The sequence below is a fragment of the Puma concolor genome, chromosome A2 (genome assembly GCF_028749965.1).
Source record: "Puma concolor isolate L17-30 chromosome A2, mPumCon1.1.hap2, whole genome shotgun sequence".
In the NCBI taxonomy this organism is placed as follows: Eukaryota; Metazoa; Chordata; class Mammalia; order Carnivora; family Felidae; genus Puma; species Puma concolor.
This window is the reverse complement of record NC_141668.1, coordinates 152,913,245-152,934,351: the sequence shown is the minus strand read 5'-3', so window position 1 is coordinate 152,934,351 and position 21,107 is coordinate 152,913,245. Positions and strand designations below refer to the sequence as shown.

The window sequence follows — 21,107 nt, the reverse complement described above, 5'->3', positions numbered from 1 at the left end:
GAAGAAGCCTTCTGTAAAGCCCCATGATATAAAGCTTATTTTTCCACCTGAAGTAGACCCAGAGTGAAGTTCTTTGAGCCTATGTGGAAAGCACAGGTGTTGTTCACAGGGAGGAGGAATCAACACAAAGGGTAGCATAGAACCTTTGTGCAATGCCCACCCTGCACCCTCTCCCCAACTCTGGGAAGCCCACTTTGGCCATGGGCAAGGTCTCTACCTACGGTGGTTGCCCCATGGTGGCCTCCAGTTGTATGCCTAAGTCAAGACAAGGGCTCTTGTTCAACAGGACTTGTTAGAACAGCAGCCCAGAGGTTATTCTTTGGCACAAGCCCAGGAAAGGACTCCCCATCCATAAGGATTTCTAGAGTCTGGAGGACCCGCCACAATCAAGGAACACACAGTGGTAAAGGATGATCTGCACTCTCAGCCCAAGCAATCCTCATGGCACTGAGCACAGACCAATACCTGTGAACCTGCTCCCAGCCTCTTCCTCCCCATTGCCTTCCAGGGGCCCCTCCCCAGTAAGACAGAGGAAGCAACGGCGAGAGGATGGCCAGAGGCTTTGGCAGGGTGACATTTATTTGCCAGGTTCAGCAGGCACACAGTTAGCCTACCAACCTTCATACACCAGAGCAGACCCACAGGCATGCAGGGAGAAGGGCAGGACTGACACTGGAGTGCCGAGCAAAGGCCGGGACCAGTGTGGCTGCCTGCCCAAGCTGTGGTGGGGTCTGACAAAGGGCACCTGCCAGGAGCCTCGATCAGGAAACGGGGAAGCCTTATTCCACTTCCTCATCCCAGAAAAAGCAACTCAGCATGGCTCAGAGGCACCTGGACCTCTGTTTCAGCCATGATAGAAGGGGAAGTGGGTCACAGACGTTGAGGGGGTTCCTCTCTATTTTGTTGTTGGATTAGGAGGGCAGAAATCTGCCCCTATGAAGGGCAACCCCCTAAATCAGACTATGGGACACTGCCATGCAGCAGGCCCCCTTCAATGGAGAGGACTGTAGACTGAACCTAAGGGACTCCATCAGAAAAGAGCCAGGGGATACCAGCCCTCCCTGTTTGGCTCAGGGTAAGGACCAAGCTAGGCTGGTGCATGACGTGCTGGGCCTGCACTCTGCCTTCCAGTTTTCACTGCCACATCCCAACTGCTCCTCCTTCCCCTTACAGGCTCATGAAGCTCAGGGCACAGGGCAACCCACTGCAGAACCCAGGAGGGCAGGAAATAGCATAAGGGTGTTGGTGAGAACTTTCCAGGGACAAAGATGGAAGCTTCTACCCCCCCCCCACTCATTCTCTTTCACTTCTGAGGACCCCTAAAGCTACCAAGCAGTGCCCCCAACCATGCGACCAGTCTTGTCTTAAAGCATACTGCCCTAGATTTTTGAATTCTCTATACAAGCCTGTGTCCATTCTTAGAGCAGCCCACATACCACAGGCACATACCTTCATGTGCAGGAGCCTAAGACCGCTGACAGGGCCTCGCTGGAGGACCAGCTCTCAGGGCAAGGCCACCCAAGATTAGGGCCTGGGAAAGGATGGGACCTGCAGGGCCTGCCTGGGGAAATTGTGAGGCAAAAAGGGAAGGGGAAGGGAGCAGGGACCTCCTGAGTATCCCTAGAGCAGCATCCCGCAAGGAACAGAAACTGGTGAAGCTAGCGAAAGACAGAAAAGCCACAAGGAATCCATGCAGGGGCTGGGGCCGGTCCTGCCTCTGGCCTGCCCACCACTCACGCACATACACACAGGAGATGAGACTGCTCTCCCGTGGCCCCCAGACATGCCCCACACTAGGAGGCAGGGGCAGGGGGAGCAAGGGCATCAGGCCAATGACTCTATGTACAGTGAGAAGCCCCTCATCCACTCTCCCACCCTCCTGCCCATCCCCTGCCCCACACCAGACTGCCCACTCAGCTGGTCTCCTCCCTCCGAGACTCCTGGGCATAGCCAGCAGCCTCTTCCCCTTTACTAGAGGGTGGAGCCTGGCCTGTTGTGCCCCCAGGGGCTGTGCTGTCCGGCTGGGCCAAAGCCGGCTCAGGGGTGGCAGCTGCCTTGGTGGCCGGTGTGACACTGCTTTGAGTGGTGGGCATGATGCTCTCTTCTGTGGCTGGTGTGGCTCTCCCGTCGGTGGCTGGAGTAACACTCCTGTCGGTAGCTGGGGTGATGCTCCCATCGGTGGCTGGGGTGATGCTCCCATCGGTGGCTGGGGTGACACTGCCATCAGTGGCTGGGGTGACACTGCCATCTGTGGCTGGGGTGGCACTACGGTCTGCGGGGGCTGTATTATCACTCTTTGCAGCAAAAGCAGCATCACCCACTGTGGCTGAGGTGGCACTGCCCCCAAGGGCTGGGGCAGCTCCACTTGCAGCTGTGGCCCCACCTGCAGCCCCAGCGGTGGCAGTGTCTGTGGCTGGGGCAGACTGGGCTGTAGCTGTGCTGGACTGCTCTGGTGCCCGGAGCCGTTTCATGAGGGTGGTCACTCGGACAGCCTTCTGAAAGGAGGGCAGTGGAGAGAGGCTCAGAGTGGGGCTCACAGAAGCTGGATCCGTTCCTTCGCAAAGGCCAAACACAGACCATTCTATGGCGTCCCTGGCTGCCTCTGACCACCCGAGGGCCAGGGACCCAGCTGTTCAACACACCCACTTAAGGTAGTGACAGTGGCTACAATCACACCTGATAGCTGAAGAAACGCCTGTGTGTGGCTGCAGGGATATGATATAGGCAAGAAACTGTGTGTGCCAGAAGGAGCACTTGGGATCAATCCAAGAAAGGGAGTCATCCAACCCTTACCTTCCACTTAGCCCTGGCAAAGTTCTTTTCAATCTGGGCGCAGACACCATCCTTGATGTTCTTATCAGAAGCAGCATTGCCAGAAATCCTAGAAAGGGTACAGATGCATCTGGATCTGAGGGTGTATAGGCCTTCAGGGAGACTGCCCAGTCCTTTTCTCTTAAGATCCAGAAGTTACCAGGCAGGCCTCTGGGCTGGGCCTGAGCTCTGGGCACCCCCAACCCCTACTCAAAGCCTCAAGGATGGGGGCTACTAGATGTGAGGAGGACAGAGGCCAAGGGAAATCTGGCCTCTCCTTCTGTCCTCCATGGGCCCTGCTCACCACTCATGGGAGATGGCCTCTTCTGCAGTGATGCGCTGGTCTTGCTCCACCTCCATCAGCCTTGTGACCAGGTCTTTGGCTGGGGACAAAGCCAAGGAGAGGTGAGGCATTGGCACCTCATATCACTGTCTAGAGGTGATGAATAGGCTGGGAGGTAGGAGTAGAGTCCAGCAGAGAAGGCTGAGAGCAGGTCCCCCATACCAATCCTCCCGCTACCCACACACTGGGCACCTCCTCACCTGCCTGGGAAATGTCATCCCAGTATGGAGAGTCAAACTCGTAGTCGCCAGCTAGGATCTTGCGGAAGAGGTTCTTGTCGTGGTTCTCATAGTCATCTTCCTCCACCTCCTCATAGAAAGGTGGGTTCCCTGAAAGCCTACATGGGGGCCAAAGGGCAGGGTCACTAAAGAAGGCCATGGACACAGAACCCCACCTGGCCTGGCTACAAACCCATTCACTCACAGGATGTACATGATGACTCCAATGGCCCAGCAGTCCACGGGGCGTCCATACCGCTGCCGGCCTACCACCTCTGGGGCTGCAAACACAGTGTCCATCTGGTGGTCAATATCAGGCCTGGCCAAGCCTGGGACCGCTCATACCCACTTCCTGGGTTGGAGACTTCCTTCCCCCTACCCAGAGCCACTCCTTGAAGGTTGTCCCCCACCCTGTCCCTGCCCCACCCCCTGCTTGCCCAGGTACTCGGGAGTCCCACAGGGCTCCTTGATGAGGCCATTCTCTAGCTTAGCCAGGTGGAAGTCGCTGATGACAATCTTTGAGTTCTTCAACCGATTATAGTAAACCAGGTTCTCCAGCTGCTCCGGGCAGGAATGACATGTGGGTGGGCAGAGAAAGACTCCATGAGGACCTCAGAGGCTAGACCAAGACCCCAAGGTGCTGCCCACCTCAGCCCCAGGCCGGGTGCCAACAGACCTGGCTCCTGGCCTCACCTTGAGGTTCCTGTGCACGATCTTGAGTGAGTGCAGGTAGGCCACGGCCTCCAGGACCTGCCGCACCACATTGCTTGTATCTCGCTCCGAGTAGTAGCCCTGGTCCAGGATCCAGTCAAACACCTCCCTCCCCGTGGCCCTGAGGGACACCAGCCCCTGAGCCCGCGTGGGCAGGATCGGGGGTGGGGCAGGAGTATTTGGGCAGGCTGCCTACACCAGGCAGCTAGCTGGGCAAGGCACGGGGACCCAACACCCCAAGGGGCCAGAAAGGGGGCTTTCCCTGGTTGCAGAGGGCAGAGCAGGTAAAGGCCCTGGGGACTGAGGAATCCGGGGACCCCAGACCCACACTCACAGCTCCAGGAAGATGAAGTACTCCTTGCGGGTCACAAACACATCCACCAGTTGCAGGATGTTGGGATGCTTCACCCTGGCAGCGGAGAGAGGGGCCAACAGTTAGGGCTGGGTAAACCCCTAAGAGAGGCTCTGGTTGCCACCGTGGGCCACAGCAAACTAACTGGCCAGAGCCTGGTACTGCTTGAGGTCACCTGCCCTTGAAACCATTCCCTGCTACCTCCTATGCCACCCCACCCCGAGGCCTCACACTCACATCTTGAGGATGCCTATTTCGTTCTTGGCCGCCTTCCGCACCTTGCGGCCGTCCCGCTTCTGGAACTTCTTGCAGGTGTGCAGCTTGCCCGTCGTCTTGTCCTTGGCCCGGAAGATCTCACAGAACTCCTCACTGTAGCCAGCAAGCACCCCACTCAGCCCTGGCCTCAATGTGGGCTGCCCTCTGCTCTCCTTTCCCAGGCCCTTGCCCACCCACCCTTGACCACAAGACCCCGCACTCACGTCTTGATGACCTGTCCCAGATCATATCTGTCAGTCACCTCCGACGGCTGGTTATAGTTCTTCTTATCGCCCAGAGTCACACACCCAAACGGCATTGCCAGTCTCTGAGCTGCAGACAGGATGGAGTCTGGCTCAGCTGTACCACAACATGGAGGCTTCTCCCCACAGTATGGAGGCTGGCTCTGGGAGACCCCAGCATGGCTCAGGACAAGGCAAGGGGCAGAGACTGCACTAGGAAGGGCTAGAGGGTGGTCAGCCTCCTACCCCTGCTTTTCTGGCCGCAGCTCCCGCCACTCAGCTTGGCTGCCTGAACTACAACAGCCCCTACTTACGAAAAACATATTAAACTGACATATCAGGGAATCACTTTCTATTATGTAAATTAAAAAATTTTTTTTACCAATTTCTTTAAATTTCAGCTATTGCACAGATGATGGGGAATATAACCACCCACCCAGCAGATAGCCATCTCTGAAAGTCTGAAGATACCAAGTGTTAGCAAAGACTTGAGCAGAAATGCATACATTTTTGCCGCAGGACACTCATATTACACAGCAATGGAAATGAAGGAGCTATAGCTATAGCCAACCACATGGTGAATCTCACCAATACAGTGTTGAGTGAAATAGACACAAAAGAATACATACAGCATAATCCTATTGATTCAGAGTTCAAAACATGCAGAACTAACTTGTACTAAGGATACAAACATTCTGGTAAAACTGTTTTCAAAAAGAGCTAGGAAATAAGTACTATGAGTCCTTCCACAAGAAAGAGAGTGGTTGCGATTGAGTCAAGACACGGGGAGATTCTGGAGAGCTGATTTCTGAACCTGAGTGGTGGTTTTCACAGGTGTTTGCTTTATAATAATTTGTAAAAATGTACATACAAGTTTGGGGCACATTTCTAGATTTTCGATATATTTCACAATTTTAAAATGTTGATAAAAATTATAGCTATCTGTGGGGGTGCCTGGGTGGCTCTTTCAGTTAAACACAGACTTCGGCTCAGGTCATGATCTTGTGGTTTGCAAGTTCGAGCCCCACATCAGGCTCTGTGCTGACAGCTTAGAGTCTGGAGCCTGCTTCAGATTCTGTGTCTCCCGCTGTCTCTGCCTCTCCCCCACTCGTTCTCTCTCTGTCTCTCTCTTTCTCTTTCTCTCAAAAATAAAATAAACACACAAAAAAATTTTTAATCAAAAAAGAAATTATAGCCATCCATATTGAAGAACACTTGGTAGGGGCGCCTGGTGGCTCAGTTGGTTAAGCGTCCAACTTCGGCTCAGGTCATGATCTTGTGGTTTGCAAGTTCGAGCCCCACATCGGGCTCTGTGCTGACAGCTTGGAGCCTGGAGCCTACTTCGGAATATGTGTCTCCCTCTCTCTCTGCCCCTCCCCTACTCATGCTCTGTCTCTCTCTGTCTCTCGAAAATAAATAAATGTTAAAAAAAAATTTTTTTTAAAAAGAATACTGGGTAGCTATTACAAAGAATAAAGTATGGAAATGCACTGCTGTTGGACGGTTTCTGAGATATGTTAAGTAGAAAAGCAAGGGACAGAATGCTGGGTCAAGGGTGCTGCTATTTGGGTAAATTTTTTATTTAAAAACAATTTTTTAAATGTTTATTTGTTTTTTGAGAGAGAGAGAGAGCATGAGCATGAGTGGGGGAGGGACAGAGAGAGAGAGAGAGGGAGAGAGAGAGAGACAGACAGAATCTGAAGCAGGCTCCAGGCTCTGAGCTCTCAGCTCAGAACCCGACACAGGACTCAAACTCATAGACCATGAGATGGTGGCCACAGCCAAAGTTGGACGCTTAACCAACTGAGCCACCCAGGCTCCCCTGGGTAAATTTTTTAAAGTTTATGTTCCAGTGTATACTCCAAACTCCACTCTGGAAAGACAGCTAAGAAAATCAGAGTGCTCTTTGGGGCAAAGAATTATGTGTTAAAGGGGCAGATTTATATCTTGTATTATTTTCTGTTAGAATTTTTACTATGATTACCTTTATTGATTTAATAAATGTTGCATTCAGGCACAGTCCTTGGAGAGTTTCCTCAGAGAGACCCCATTTGGGTGGAAGTGAGGAAAGGCTTTGAGGAAGAAGCAGCAGCAGGGCTGAGCCTTAGAGGAGAAGGATTTGCCAGGAAGCATGCAGGGGTAAACAGTCCAGAAAAGCTAGACAAGCCTGCCAGGGCCTCACTGCCAGGGCCCACAGGGGACCTGGGCAGTCAGGTCCAGGGAATAAGATCCTGGCCAGGGGTGGGTGTCACAAAGGTGACCACATGCAGCTGACTACAGTGGGTTCCAGGCACTCTGGCACCTGGGACATGGCACCCATGGGTATGCAACCTTGCCAACCCAATCCTCACCTGCGGTGCTGGGTGGACTGGCTCCAGCACCCAAAGGAAAATGCACTCGCAGCTCTTGCTACAGGTAAACTTCAGGAGGGGAGTTAGTGACTGTCTGGACCTCCATAACACATGGTTAATGTGATACTGAGGCCATGGCAAAAGCTCTGCATGGAGGCTGCAAATGACCCTGCTACTGCTGGCTGTGCCTACCGTCCCTCCATGCCGATTAGCACCTGCTGTGCACCTAGATGCTCCCCTATCTGGACTCACTGCAACTACACGGTAGTAGAGAAGGAAAGAAGCCATCCCCAGAGGAAGCCGCTTGGGTCACAGGGACTCTGCCAGCCAGGGTCAAAGGCCAGGACCCACACAAGTCCCATGGCTAGCCCTGGCTTTTGCTTGATTCCTCCCAGGCAGAGGCCACTCCCTCCCCAGGGGTCATAGTCCCGTAAGTTTTCCCTCAAATTTGTCCTCAGCATTAGGAAACAAATTTCATCCTTCCCTCATATGGGTTATTTGGGCTCAGGAAACACAAATGCATTTCACTGGCGTGATTTAAGCCAGGGCTTAAGCCATCTTGTGAGGCACTGCAGAGGCAAACAAGAGAAGCTTTGAAGATTGTCCCCGACTGTGTGTCTTTGCCACCATGGTCACAGCCCTGCTCCTGTGTCTGCCGGAGAGGAGCATGTGGCTGGAATCCCACACTCACAGCTGAGAGCAGAGGCACAGCCACCCACCACTGCCGGCCACTCATCTCTGTGCCCTAACAATCTGGGGGAGGGGGCCTGCATCAGTCCCTCAATGGCTCTAACGCACTGTGATTCCCTTTCCGGGCTGGAATCCAAGAGCCATGTACTGGGCAGGAGGGTGGTACCTCAGCCTGTGGGCCCCCCAGGAGAGGTGGGAGGGACCTGTGTCCCAGCTCTGTTGCTTTGCTTACACCGTTCCCTGTGGCAGGAATGCCCTTCCCCCAAAGCTTCCCATCAGTATCCTATTTGTCACGGCAGAGTTATTTATAACGTAAAAAAAAAATCAGCAACTACCTAAAATCCAACAACAGGTGACTAACCAGCTCAACTGTGTCCATTCAATGGCAGGAAGTGTGGACACTGACAAGGGTACTGCCCACCTTGGCCTCCCTGTGAAGCAGCCTCCACATGAGCTAGGTGTCAAGACCGGTGCTTAATCTCTTTCTTGGTTTGTTGTGATTTCTGACATTATAAGGTTGTTTGTGCAACCAATTGTCTAAAATGATTCTGATGTTCCAGGCTCAAAATGGCCCTTCTCTGAGATACTTTCCACAACCTCCACTTCCCCCACCCTATCAGCTCCTTGCTCTGCTGCATGGTGTGGGAGATTCTGTATATGCCCATCCCTGATATTGGCCCAGCTTTCAGCCATACATAGTCTCTTGTGCTCGCAAGGATCCAGGGTTAGTCTTGTGGTCTCCTCCACCACAGAAATCCAGGCCTCTGCTCACAGTCACATCAGCCTGGATCTAGATCCTAAAACCTCATGAATGGGGCAGGGACAGATGGGCCTCTCTCCCTACCGTGGGTGCCCTGATCTCAGTCGGTTACTGCTTCCCTCACCAAACTGTACCCATTTGCCTCTACCCCCTTTCTAGCCCCAGGGCGAAGAAAGGAGAAAAGGGGTCCCCTCTACCCCCACCCTCTCCACCATCTGCTGCCCACTGCTGCTGCCTGGGAGGTTGCTGGTGTGCGCACCAAGTCCCTGGCACCTGCTTGCAACAAGGGAGGCCCTGGTCCTGAAGCTAGGGGAACAGTCAAGGGACAGCTTCAAGAACGGTGACAAGCCAGGCAGAAAGGGGTTTGCATTTCTCACCCCCCACGGCCCAGTCAGCCCAGACCCAATACCCAACAGTGGAGAACTATCCTCCCACTGACACAGGGGCAGAGCCCAGGTCCACACTGGGACATGGGAGGACACAGAAGCCCCATAACGGCTGTTTCCCTAGAGACATGGCTCTTTTCATTTCCTGCAGAGAAACGGTGTGCACAGGGGGCTGTCCAAAGGGAGCTCAGGGGAAGCGCGGAGCCTGGCACTGCCAGTGCCCTCCAGCTGACTCTAAGGATGCCTGATGGCCAAGCACTCCCAGTTACTGCCTGCTCCTCAGGTCTGACCCCTGGGCTTGGGCAATCGAGCCTCAGGCAAACCTGAGGGACACTCTGCCTGTTGGTGCCCTGGTAATAAAGGGTCCCATAGGGGCCCTGCTGCAGCCTTAAGCAAGTCTGGCTCCAGAGGTGGTCCTGCATTGGAGTCTTGTTCCCTCCTCCACTGGGGTCAGCCTGGTTCAGGCCCCACCTTTCACAGCAATAAACAAGTTTCCCGCTGCCCTGGACCTCTCCCATGTAGAGTTCCAGAGCTTGCAGTAAATCTTGGGAGGCCAGGAGGGGCCCAAGAGGCCTCCTGTTACCTCCCAACAACTGTGGGCAACACCTCCCGATTTAGTGGCAGCTGTGAACACCAGCCTTCAGGTACCCCCTCCCCTCCCCTACTCTCCTCTCTCAGGGACTGGGGCTGCATTTCCTGCTACAAAGGACATGCCTAGGCCCAAGCCTTGCCTGGCTCTCACAGCTGAGGTCTCACTAGAAGGACCAGGGGAAATGGAGACTTCATCCTCAGGGTCTGGTGTCAGAAGGCACAGCCAATCTTCTAGCCCACTGTCCAGCTGCTTCAGGGACGTGGGCAGGGGGCCGCTATGGCTGGGCCTCAGGCTCCAGCTAAACCACGGTCCATAGTTCCTGCTGCTGACTCTCCCGTCTAATGACGGAGTAAGGACAGGGGGCCTCTCCAGCCTCAGCAGTGGGCACATAGTCCAGTGGTGCCTCCAGAAAGTTCAGCCTTGAACTTGGCATGACAGGGCTAAGAACCAACTGGACCCTCCCAGGCACCTGGGGTCCCAGTCTTTGAACCCCTGAAGGAAAATCCACTGGCGGCCCTGCTGCCCTGTGGGTGGAGGAGGGAAATGCAGGGGAAGGCCCCAGAGTAAAGGATTGCTATGGTGATGGAAGTTTTGAAACAAAGGGAAGGGGAAGGGGAGAGGTGTTGGCCAACCCCTTTTCTAAGAATTCCTTGAGATTTTGGCCCAACTCCTTCCCCATGGGTTCTGGCACCTGGCCCCATCAAGGAAAGGGAGGAGGGGGAATTGAGAGACTTTAGAAAAGAGAGAGGGGGGCAGGAACAGTGAGGGACAATGGCAAAAAGTGATGGAAGGGTGACAATAAAAAGGACACAGGCACAATGACACAGGCAAGAAAGGTGGGTAGGGGTTCTGAAGGGGTCTATGGGCACCCAGCAGAGCCTTAAGGCCTCCACAGCCATATGCTCTGAACACCTGGGCCATGAGCTGCCCATGGTGCCTGGACCTTTGACACTGAACCCTCCTGTATCCCTCAGAAATGCACTGAACTTGGTGTGGGAAGCACAACCACGCCTGGGGGAAGAGGCCAGCTGTTGCAGTCCCCTCCGAACAATTCCATAGCCCCTCTCCCAATCATTAGGCAGCTTAGGTAAGGCAGGTCCATCAGGTGGAGGGTGCATGTCTGGAGAAGGGGACTAGAATGAAGCTTACAGACCTGGCTGCTTCCCTTTGTAGCCCCTTCTCTCAACTGGCCCAGCCCAGCCTAGACTAGCTACGCCCCCTTTACCTGCCATCCTCCCCAGGCCTCGGGTCCCCAGGGCCCCTCTTGCAGTTCAGCCTAATTCCCTGCTGCAGCCATCCCACTTTCCAACAGTGGATCCCGTCAGGGGGGCCAGAAACAGCACCCTAAACAACCCAGAAACAGGATAACAACTGCACAGCACCAACCCCCTGCCTCAATTTCCCTAGATGGAGATCATGAAGTCTGTGGCCTTCTTCCAGGGCAAGGAATGGTGGCCAGGACATGGGCTGGAGAGGAGGGCCAGCAGCAGATATGGGGAAGGCAGCCTTTGGCACCTGGGGGTTCACACCAAATGCTATGAAAGAAGGGCAGAGACCTCTGCCGCACCCTGAGCCCAGCCTGACACTGAGGGGAGGAGAGACACGAATTTCCCAGTGGAGAAAACTGGGGTCTATCAGGTGGCTAAAATTCAACTGAGGAGGTGTGGAGTGGGGGGAGGGGGAGAATCAGGTCTCTCTAGGTGGTCCTGGGGGGCTCAGAGTCTGGGCCTTGGAGGGGGGCAGCAGGACAGGGGCTGGACTGCTGCAGACTAAGCTTTTGGTGAAGGATAGAGGGCCCTGCTCCCCAGAAGGGAACCTGGTGGAGCAGGCTCTGTCTACGGGGTGCGGACAAAAGCAGTTTGGCACAGCTATGGGGGGCTGGGAGAGCCTAGGGTCTCTGACAGACACTACAAGCTGGGTAAGGCAGAAATTCATTTGTTCATTATCCACTGCCCCCCCACACACACCAGCCAGGGACCCTGCTCCCCAACGTGGCGCCACCCTGACCCCCTTCCCCAGCGCTGCTGACTCGCCCCCGCTGGCACAGCAACACACATGCGGGAGGCACACGTGTGAGCACCAAGCCCCGCACCTCCCAGCAGAAACATGTGCGTCCCCTACCCCCACCGCGCAGCGCTGGGTCGGTGCCCTGAACCCCCAACTGGCCCCCACGTTAAGGCTTGGAAGCTGAATCTTGGCTAGGGGGCTGCGGGCCCCCAGGGGCTTGGGGCCTCCTCCCCCACCTCGCGGCAGCCCCGCCCAGCCCCCTTCAGGTTGTCGCCTATAAAGAACTCTCCGTTGTCATGGAAATTAGTGACTGCCTAGCTGGAGGAAGGGGACCCGGGGGCAGTTGGGAGGGGTTGAAGGCGGCTCTGGGAGTCAGGAGGGTCGGCTTAGCCCTCGGCCCCTACCCCCAAGGGGCACCACGAACCTTGGAGGGTTAAGGTTTTCACAATTAGGAGCCCAGCAAGACGGGGGGGGGGGGGGGGGGGGGGGGCGAAAGGGGCGGAGGGGGGTCGGGGGGAGAAAGATTCGCCTGACTTGAGTCTCAGAGGCTTCCCCTGGGACCCCCGAGCCTTGAGAGGTGACGGGGAACTTTAAGCCCAACCCCGCTCTCCGACCCCCGGATCTCCAGAACCCTCGTGCTCTGCCCCCACTGAGACCCCAAGCCCTCGCGGAGCCCCCGCGCACTGAGCGACCCGAATCTTGAGCCAGAGACCCAATCCCCCAAGACCCCCACAACGTGCGTTCAGGGGGCGCCCCCCCCTCGCGGCCCGCCCCGCACCTGCAGCGCCGGTCGGTCACACGGAGGAAGCGATCTCGGGTTCAGTGGGGCGCCGAGGGTTCCGGGGGCGGCGGGCAGAATCCGCTCCGGGCACGCGGGGCAGACGCGGCGCCAGCTGCAGCCGCTTGGGCTCGCAAACCTCCAGCATCTCCCGCCGCTCGCCGGCACCGGATTCGCACCCCGGGCCGGGGGCGGGCTGGGGGCGGGGCCTCCCTCAACCGGCTCCGCCCGGGCCCTTGAGGAGCTTGAGGCCAGAAACCCACTCAAAGGGGGGCGGACGACCAGCGGTAAAGAGTTGTTGAGCACTGGCCAGCCTGGCGCCGGCCTGGCTCTCAAAGACTCCCTTAGGCCCTGGGACTGACTGGGCAACAGGGGCCAGAGGGGCCTTCTTATACACATGGCAGGGAGTGGGGAGTAGGAGGTGTGGGGAAAGCAGAGTCCTGGAGCTGCACAGGAATCTCTTGGCAGGTAGTAGTCCCCAGGGGACCAGCACTCTGCCTAGCTCCCAAAACCTGACCCAAAGGGTGGAACCTACTTACAAGAACAAAGTGTGCAGTTGCTAGGGCAAGCTGCATTACAGATTGGCATCCTCTAGCTAAGAATAGTAAGCACATGGTTGAGTATGTGGGCAAGTGGTCAGTGAGGGCTCCAGACCATGGTGGCAGAACCTCCTATTCCCCCACCCCACCCCAATTCAGCCTTTCTCATTCCGAAGTCCCAGCCAGGGTGGCTAGCCCAGCCCACAAGGCTGGCCCCCCTCCTTGTGCAGCACTGAATTTCCCAGCCTATAAAAGTCACCCATGACATGGTATGGATTGTGCTTTCCAGTTTAATCACCCTCAAACACTTCATGAGCAGCATCACCACCAGCAGCCTAGGCTGGGATGTGGGGATACAGGAGAACTATTGCACCAAGGGGTCCCACCAGTCCCGTCCTCTGATGGGAAGAGGCTAAGAACTGCCTGGAAGAAGATTTGAAGGAAGTCCTTGGCCATTTCTTTGTCCTTTGTCAGGGAGGCACATAGACCCAATGCTTGCCCCTTCCCCCTCACAAGCACTGAGAACCATCCTGAGGCCCATGTCGGAAGGCCAGACAGGCTTCTTGGTGCCTGGAGCTGGGTTCCACCCCACCCCAAACCTCCCAGTGAGCCTTCTGACCCCATCCTGGGTAAGGTCATTTCCAAACCCTTGGATTTGACTGAGTTTTCCCTGTATGGCCCCCCCATGGCTGCTGACAGGAGTGACTGCTCAAGTGAGGAAGTTGGGGCTGGAGTTGGGAAGGCTAGCCTGGGAAATGACCACTCAAACAAGGCCCCTCAATATCTTCCTCCAGACAAAGGTGTCAAGGAGCTCTTTACATCCTTCCCTGGCTTTGGGTCACCTCTTCCAGGCCAGGCTGATGCCACCTCTGGGCCCTCTGTGCTCTGGGTGGTCTCAGTCACAGCACCAACCCCACCACTGTGTAGGAATCTCCTGGCAGGCTAGGCATCAGCAGGGCAGAGGCTGTGTTTCATTTCAGTATGCTCAGTTCACGTCTGCAGAATGAATGAATGGCCTGGTATTCGGTCCTTCCTGCTGTCTGCCCACTGTCCTTGAAACAATGGTTTTCTGAGTTGTATAGTACAGCTGAGCCATGGCTTGCTGACCCCACACATGTGACATACATTTTCTGGCTTTCCTGAAGGTCATAGCTCTCTGGGTATGAAGAAGCTGGGCTAAGGAGAAACTAGAATGGGGGATTTAGAGGCAGGGGAAGAGGTGGTTTGCTAGAGCCCTGCCTGCTGCTGGCAGTGCTCCACCTCTTCTTGGTCGTGTGCACACTCCATGTGCCTGTGGGTGAGTGCACGTGGTGGGGTGTGTGTGTACACGTGTGAGTGTATGTGTGCGTGAGCTCTTCTGCTGAAGGAGACGGCAATAGCACAGTGTGTGCAGTGGTGCCCAGTGGCACGTGTATCTGCATTCTGTGTGCACCCAGGCGTGCTTGCTCGCACATGTACATGGACACTGTTGCTAGTCTGTGAAGCCACTGGTCCCTGAAGCCACCGGTCCCCTCCCTGCCTGACACAGGCCTCAGGACTGTGGAGGCTGAATCAGGATATGGGAGCAGGATGTGGGAAGAGCCTGGGCCATGCCCGAGGGCTGGTAGGGGCTGTGATGACCCTACATCACAGGCTATTTCCAGTCTCCCCACCCAGGACAGCCCCTCACTGTCAGGCATTTGCTGGGGGGCGCGGAGGGGGGGGGGGCGGGTAGCCGGGTCTTTGCGCTTTGTGGATAGAGCAACCTAAAGATGAAAACACAGTGTTGGGATGGGAGCACACTTGTCCCTCAGCCCCCAGCCAGGGAGACACAGGCAGGGTAGGTCTTCAGTGTTTTGGCTTCAATCTCTAGCCACCCTCCGGGCAGGAGGTAGCAATACCAACTGGATGCCATCCTCTCAACTCTTCCAGGCCATGGACTGGGCCCACGTGGAACTTTATTCCCACCTCTACTATTTAGAGCTAGACAAGGTCAGGGGCCATGGCTTCTAGCCAACCCCCTGGCCAGAGGAATGGTGGAAAGCCCTTTAGGACAGGGCAGAGTTTGGGAAAAGAGCAGGGGCAGTTGGCATTGACATTGTCCAGTAGCCTCTATGAAGATATCCTGAAGAAGCCAGTACCCTAGGCCAGTGGGCAGGGAAGCCCAGGTCGGGAGGCTGAGGAGGGGAAAGGAGCCCAAGGTTGACAGTTCTGGCTCTCACCAGAGATAGACAGTCAGAGAGGCAGGATAAAGTGTGAGCCTACCTATCCACAGAGCCCACAAAGCGAGTCAGATCCTCATTGCCCAGTTCAGGTTGTATCTCCCACCCAAGATCCAGGACTTATCTGACACCTGCATGACCCTGACTTCCTGCCCCAGGGCACCAAAGGCCAGCACTCCCATACCCTCATACTCTGACTGGCCACAGAAGCATAGAGCTTTAGGCAAAGTTCAGACTTTTCACCAGGCCAGCTACCCCAAGAAGCCCAGACTTTTATAGGTACCCTCTCTTGGAAGCAACAAATGTTCCAGGTCCCCAGCCATCTTTGGAACTGTTAGGCTGTTGTCCATGTTGCTGTCCTTAGCCCCCCGTAGAGGGCCCAAGATGGAGGAGGGAGGAGGGCAAGCCATCTTTTCCTCTGGAGCTAGGGGAGGGGGCTGTCCCCCCCCTTCATGACTCACTCCAGGCTGTGTGGGTTATTACATTATGTTTGAAATTGCCATGACAACCAGCTGGCAATCAAGGGTAATTGCACTTGTCGCCAGGGCAACGGGGCAAAACCCACAGCAGCCACTGTCTATGATTGCCCTTGGGGTGCAGTAAAGGTCAGACTAGACCAGAGCCAATGCCAGCCAAGGGACTCTGAGGTTCTCTGGAAAGGATAGGATTGCCAGGGCCCATGGAGTTCCATTGTGCAGAGGCAGGGTGTGCCTTGGGAGTGCCAGGGTCCCCATCTCTAACTCCATGCCTGGACCTCTGTCTTTCCCCACACCACTCTGTGTCTAAAACATGCCACAGTGCTCGAAGTAAGCAGAACCAGAACTTTTATATGCTCACAGATGGTACTTGTAGATGGCCCAAGGGCCTTCCTCCTCGTACTCATGGCGGCTGAGCCACAGACTCTGGAAGGAGTCCCGGGATGCCATGATGGAGCCTCCAAGCCAAGCAGCAACAGCACGGTGGGGAGAGCCCAGCACAGTGGCTCGGGGGCCCAGCTCCTGACTTAGGCGCTCAGGAAAGCCATTCACCAGGGTGGTGCCACCTTCCAGCACCACATTGGCCAGCAGCTGCTCCTGCTGCTTGGCATCCAGCCGGCCAATGCTAAGGAGGGCTAGTTGTGGGAGGCCAGGCTGGTTGAGGCCTAGCAGATCGGGCTGGAAGAGGGCCTCAGGGCAGCAGAAACGCTCAGAGCCCAGTGTGATGACCTGCTTGTCTGGAAGCATGAAGTCCACTCGGGCCTGAGCCTGGGCGCGGGCCATCTCAGCTGTCATGTCCGTGGCCACATAGCAGCAGGCCTCTTTAATCTGGTTGACCAACCCTGCCTTGGGTGGTGAGTGGCCACCTGCCAGCAATAGCTGAGCCAGGTATTCAGTGAGGTCAGCACCAGCCACGTCCAGCCGGTGGGTGTCGAGGGGGGCCAGATCCCCGGTGAGGATAGGCGCCACATAGGAGGTACCATGGCCACTTCCCAGAACCAGCCCAGTGGTGCGCCCGTAAGCATAGAGTGCCAGGAGGGCCTGATGCGCCGTCTGCATGGCTGGCACGTGGAAGCGCTCAAAGAGTATTTCAGCCACCTTTTCTCGGTTGGTGCGCGGTGAAATGGGTGAGTCAGCCACGAGGACAGCCAGCTCCTCCGGCCGCACGCCCAGCCTGCAATAAAACAAGTGCTGCCACAGCACCTCCAATGCATCCCAGTCCGAGACCACTCCTCGATTCAGCACCGAACAGGAGCCCTCTTGGTCCTCGGGCACCACATACCGAGGCTCGTCCTGGGCTGGGTGCTGTAGCAGTTGGACACGTGAGGACACCACACTGAGGACGTGGTCCTCTCCAGCCAGTCCACATTTGGTGAAGCCCGTGCCTGTGTCAATCACCACAGCCGCCATGTCCTGGTAGGGACCCAGTGAGTGGCGGCAGAGCACCGGGGACTGCACTGGCAGAGCATCCGTGGCGGGCACCAGTTCGTAGCAGGCCCCACGGAGCAGGCCAAGGTGTGCAACCACTGGTGAGAGCGTAATGTCCTCAGCCATCAGCTTGAACTGGGGACCCTGGGGGTCACTGCCCCCCATAGCCACGGGCAAGACCTTGCAGCCAGTGCCAGGTGTAGATAATGTGACCAGGGAAAACTGCTCCTCTTGGGTCCCAGGGGAGCTGCCAGGTTGCCAGGATGAGAGCTGATGTGTGCTGGAGCTTTGAGTGGCACCGACACCGACCTTTCCTCTACTCACGTAGACACGGGTCTCCTTAGGGGCCAGGGGCACCTGAAGTAGCCCTACGTGGGCCGGCAAGCCCAAGGGCTCTCCTTCCTGATGCAAGGTGGAGGCCTGGCCAGGTTCCCTGGGGATGGGGGTCCCTCCTGAGATGATGGGCTCTTTGGAAATGGGGGGTTCTTGAGAAAAGGGATGCTTCCCAGTGAGAGAAAGCTGCCTGGCAAGAGGGGTTCCAGTGAGAGGGGGCTGACCAGGAAGGGGGAGCTGCTTGGTAGAAGGGGCTTGCTCAGCCAGGAGTGGCTGACCAGAAAGGGGGGTCTGCCTGGTGAGGGGGCACTGGTCGGCAGAGGGAGGCTGAGCAGTTGGAGGGGGCTGTCCAGCCAGGGGACACTGCTCAGCTAGTGGCGGCTGACTACTGAGGGAGGCCTGCCCAGCACCTTCTGCCCTAAGGTTGTCAGGGTGAGCAGTAAGGACCGCTTTCTGGTTGTGGTTGCCTATATCCACCTGGAGTAGGGATCTGGACATCACCTGGGGTTTCGCTTGTGGTGTAGGCTCTGGGATCAGCTCTGAGTTCATCCACTGCAGTTTCTTGGGCTGGACCATGGAAGTGTCCTGCATCCTGGCTGTATTCAGCATCCAGATGGTGTGACTAGCTTCATTTTTTTCAGCATCAGGTTTAGACCAGCCAGGCTCATGAACATGGCTCAATATCCTCTCACCAAATTGGAGGGGCATCCCCAGTGGAATGGGCCCAGTGAACAGTCTGATGGGTGTCTCAGTACCAGGGGAGTCCCATGACTCCAAGTTGATACTCCCCTCCTTGGGAACCAGGGCCACCTCTCGATAGCTTCCCGACGAGAGGCTAGAGGGCACAGGGCTGGACAGTACGGGTGAAGTGGACCAGAATCTGGAACGATTGTTGTCAGGGGAAAGGATTGGCACGGGTAATGGTCGAGTGGACAACACATTTTCAGGGACATAGATGGATGGGTGGCTGGGCATGAGGCCCACGAGCACTGCCCGTGAACCCATGGGGTCATGGCACAGTAGCCCCATCCTGGTGTTGCCTGTGGCTATATCAAACACCAGCACACGGTCTTCCACAGCATCCGGGAGCTGGCAGGTAGGGGCACTGGAAGGGGGAATCTGTATGGCTTCCCTGGGAGACTGGACTGGGGACTGCTCGTGGCAGGATACTTGGTAGGCAGATGCTAGCACATTGGAGCAGGTATTATTGCAAACATTGAGAGGCTGCTGGTCTGGCTGAGAGCTGCAGATCTCATGGCTACTCCTCTGGGACTTGGGGGGCCCTGGGAGTCCTGAGCCTGGTGTTGGGCTGCCTGGCCTGGAGGTGTAGACCAGGGGCTTCTCTGCTGGGTTCTCGGGCTGGTTGGGTAACACCTGCATTCTGGCAACCTCAAGCTCCTGGACATGGTCTGAGGACTCCTCTGGAGTGGGCGCTGGGGCAGGAGTCTCCTCCCGAAAATGAAAATCCACTTTGTCCTGGCAGGGTGTGACCACTTTGGAAGACTCCAAGACAACTGACCATCGATTGCCACACTCCCTGAGCAGGAGGTCTTGGGACAGGCCATTGGTGATGGCAAGGGTATCTGTCGAGTGGTCAGGGTTGGAGGTGTAAGGTTCAGATACTGCTGGCATTAGGGCTGTATCCACAACTGAAGTATTTGCCTGAGATGGAGTTGGAGGAGCCTGGGCTGGACATGGGCACTTGCCCTGGCCTTGACCTTGAGTTGGAGCCAGAGGAGGATCTTGGGCTACAACTGAGCCATCCTCCCCTGACAGGAAATAGGGTAGCCACCGGCTCTTTCTGCTGCCCACGGGGGCTCTCTGGTCAGGACTGCAAGGGCCTTTGCCCCAGCCTACCAGGACTTTAGCTGGAGCCTTGCCCTGCCCTGCAACCTGCACCTGAAGCCGGGAGCGGCAGAATCCATCCTGGGCCATGTCACTGGTGCTGTCACTGGGTGTGCACACGGGTAGGGCCAGGGTCCTGTTCTCCACGATGAGATGCGTTTGGGTTCCCACGATGGAGCTTGGAAACGGACTAGTAGAAGGGAGCCTCAGAATATCTTGGGAGGCCTGCTCACAGCCACACTGGGAGCTAACCTCAGCAGGGTCCCGGTGTAGCTGGTGAATGGGCTCAGGGGCATGGGCCTGGGAGGCAGGGCCACAGGTCCCATCAATGATGGCCTCGGTGGACAATGACAACCCCTGCCTGAAGTATGCAGATCCCGAGTTTATCCATGGTCCCTGGGACCCTCTGAGGCCACCCCCTGGCTGCTGGCTGCTGGCCAAGGAGTGGTCTTGGGGGCCGGATGTATCAGGGTCCCCCACCTCCTTGGTGACTTCCATAGTCCTGCTCCATGCCCTAGGTGCCCTGCCCCCACTTCGTTGTCATGGTGACCCCACACATCACAGCCCCCAGTGACCTGGGAGGGGGGGGCAGTGACAAAGTGTGGGAAACCAGGGGCCCCACCCCCCTGAGGAATGCGGTCTGCCCAGGGAACCTTGGGAAACAGAAAGGCCCAGGAACCTTAGTGAAGTTCACCAACCCTAGGCCAGCCTCCTCTCCCCTTACCAGCCAGGTGACTACTCTACCCAGGCCTGCCATAGAGTGAGGACAGTGCCCCTTGCGGCAGGGCCTAGGAGTGGCAGTGTAAAGCCAGCAGAGAAAGGTAGGCAGGGGAGACTCTGGATTCCTAGTGTACTTCAGATGCCAGACCTGGTTCTTTCTCCTCACCTCTCAGGTGTCAACTTGAGGCTTAAGGCCTGACCCAGGGATGAGTTCCAAGTATGTGACTCAAGGGCCTTTGGTGGATTAAAGCCCCTTTACCACTCAGTCCTGGGAGACAGAAGAGGGTGAGGGGCCCAGCTCAGGCCCATGCTCCTCTCCCCCATGTTCCCTGGCTCCCACTCCAGGGACAGCAGCTCCTTGGCAGTCTTTCTGCTCCAGATGGTTCTCCTCTGCCTGTGCCTCACAGAGCCCCCTCCCCAGAGCCACATGTCTTTGAAGCCTAGAATCAGTCAGTATCCCACAGAGGTGACTATGGGAGCCACAGGGGTGGGGTGGGGCCTTTGTTCAGAATCCTCAAGTCAGAATGTTCTAGCTCTTGTCACATTGTGTCAACTTCTCCTTGGCCATGAGGGGGGCAGGGCACTTGGCATAGGGCTAGGCCACAGTGGACACAAGGCCAGCCAAGTGGCAATTACAGAGGGGGCACAGTAGGGATACAGGGGACACAGGGCTGGCTACAGAGTGGAGGTATGGTTGGTGCAGGACTGGGCATGCAGTGGGCACAGCTGTATATACAATGAGGACAAGCTGGATAAAGGACTGGACATAGGTAGGCACATAGGAAATGTAAGCTATTAGACTGGGTGGGCACTTTCACCCTTCATTTCTTAAATGGGCAAACATAAGGCAGGGAGGGGTGGGACCTGCCAGGACCACCAGCACCAGACGTGACCTACTGCGACACAAGACAGGCCTAGGCAGCAGTTTGGGGAACCACCTGTTAACCACAGGCCTAGTCTGGAGGTTCTGACCTGAGGCCGCGTCAGTTCTCCTGCCTCCTGCCAGCTGTCAGCTCTGAACCTCTTCCGTCTGGTCCCCAGGGCTATGTCCTTTCAGGCCTCAGTCTTT

The 21,107-nt window shown here is 56.4% G+C and overlaps 2 protein-coding genes across 3 annotated transcripts; both read right to left on the bottom strand.

The window, feature by feature from the left end:
* Nucleotides 1-543: 543 nt before the first annotated feature.
* On the bottom strand, nucleotides 544-12,690 carry CAMKV (CaM kinase like vesicle associated). Of its 2 annotated transcripts, XM_086698184.1 has the most exons (11): nucleotides 12,497-12,689; nucleotides 4,915-5,023; nucleotides 4,673-4,804; nucleotides 4,418-4,492; nucleotides 4,066-4,204; nucleotides 3,810-3,930; nucleotides 3,578-3,653; nucleotides 3,355-3,491; nucleotides 3,116-3,194; nucleotides 2,794-2,881; nucleotides 544-2,495 (listed from the first exon to the last, which is right to left on the bottom strand). In XM_086698184.1, exons 2-11 carry the CDS (start codon nucleotides 5,007-5,009, stop codon nucleotides 1,914-1,916), a joined length of 1,524 nt encoding a protein of 507 aa, XP_086554310.1. In that variant the 5' UTR covers nucleotides 5,010-5,023; nucleotides 12,497-12,689; the 3' UTR covers nucleotides 544-1,913. The 2 variants fall into 2 exon arrangements, with proteins under 2 accessions (XP_086554310.1, XP_086554311.1); XM_086698185.1 differs by lacking the exon at nucleotides 4,673-4,804 and having other exon boundaries at nucleotides 12,497-12,690.
* Nucleotides 12,691-16,043: 3,353 nt separating this feature from the next.
* Nucleotides 16,044-19,870, bottom strand: LOC112852455 (uncharacterized). Its single transcript, XM_025915942.2, has one exon. The coding sequence runs from the start codon at nucleotides 19,814-19,816 to the stop codon at nucleotides 16,070-16,072; it is 3,747 nt and encodes a 1,248-aa protein (XP_025771727.2). The 5' UTR covers nucleotides 19,817-19,870; the 3' UTR covers nucleotides 16,044-16,069.
* Nucleotides 19,871-21,107: the final 1,237 nt, after the last annotated feature.

Excerpts from the sequence above, each read along its gene's own strand:
- CAMKV (XM_086698184.1), bottom strand. The coding sequence starts at position 5,009 with ATGCCGTTTGGGTGTGTGACTCTGGGCGATAAGAAGAACTATAACCAG. Across the intron at positions 4,205-4,417 it reads TACTTCATCTTCCTGGAGCT|GGCCACGGGGAGGGAGGTGT; the intron begins GTGAGTGTGGGT and ends GGTGTCCCTCAG. Across the intron at positions 3,492-3,577 it reads GGAGTCATCATGTACATCCT|GCTTTCAGGGAACCCACCTT; the intron begins GTGAGTGAATGG and ends GCCCCCATGTAG.
- LOC112852455 (XM_025915942.2), bottom strand. The coding sequence starts at position 19,816 with ATGGAAGTCACCAAGGAGGTGGGGGACCCTGATACATCCGGCCCCCAA.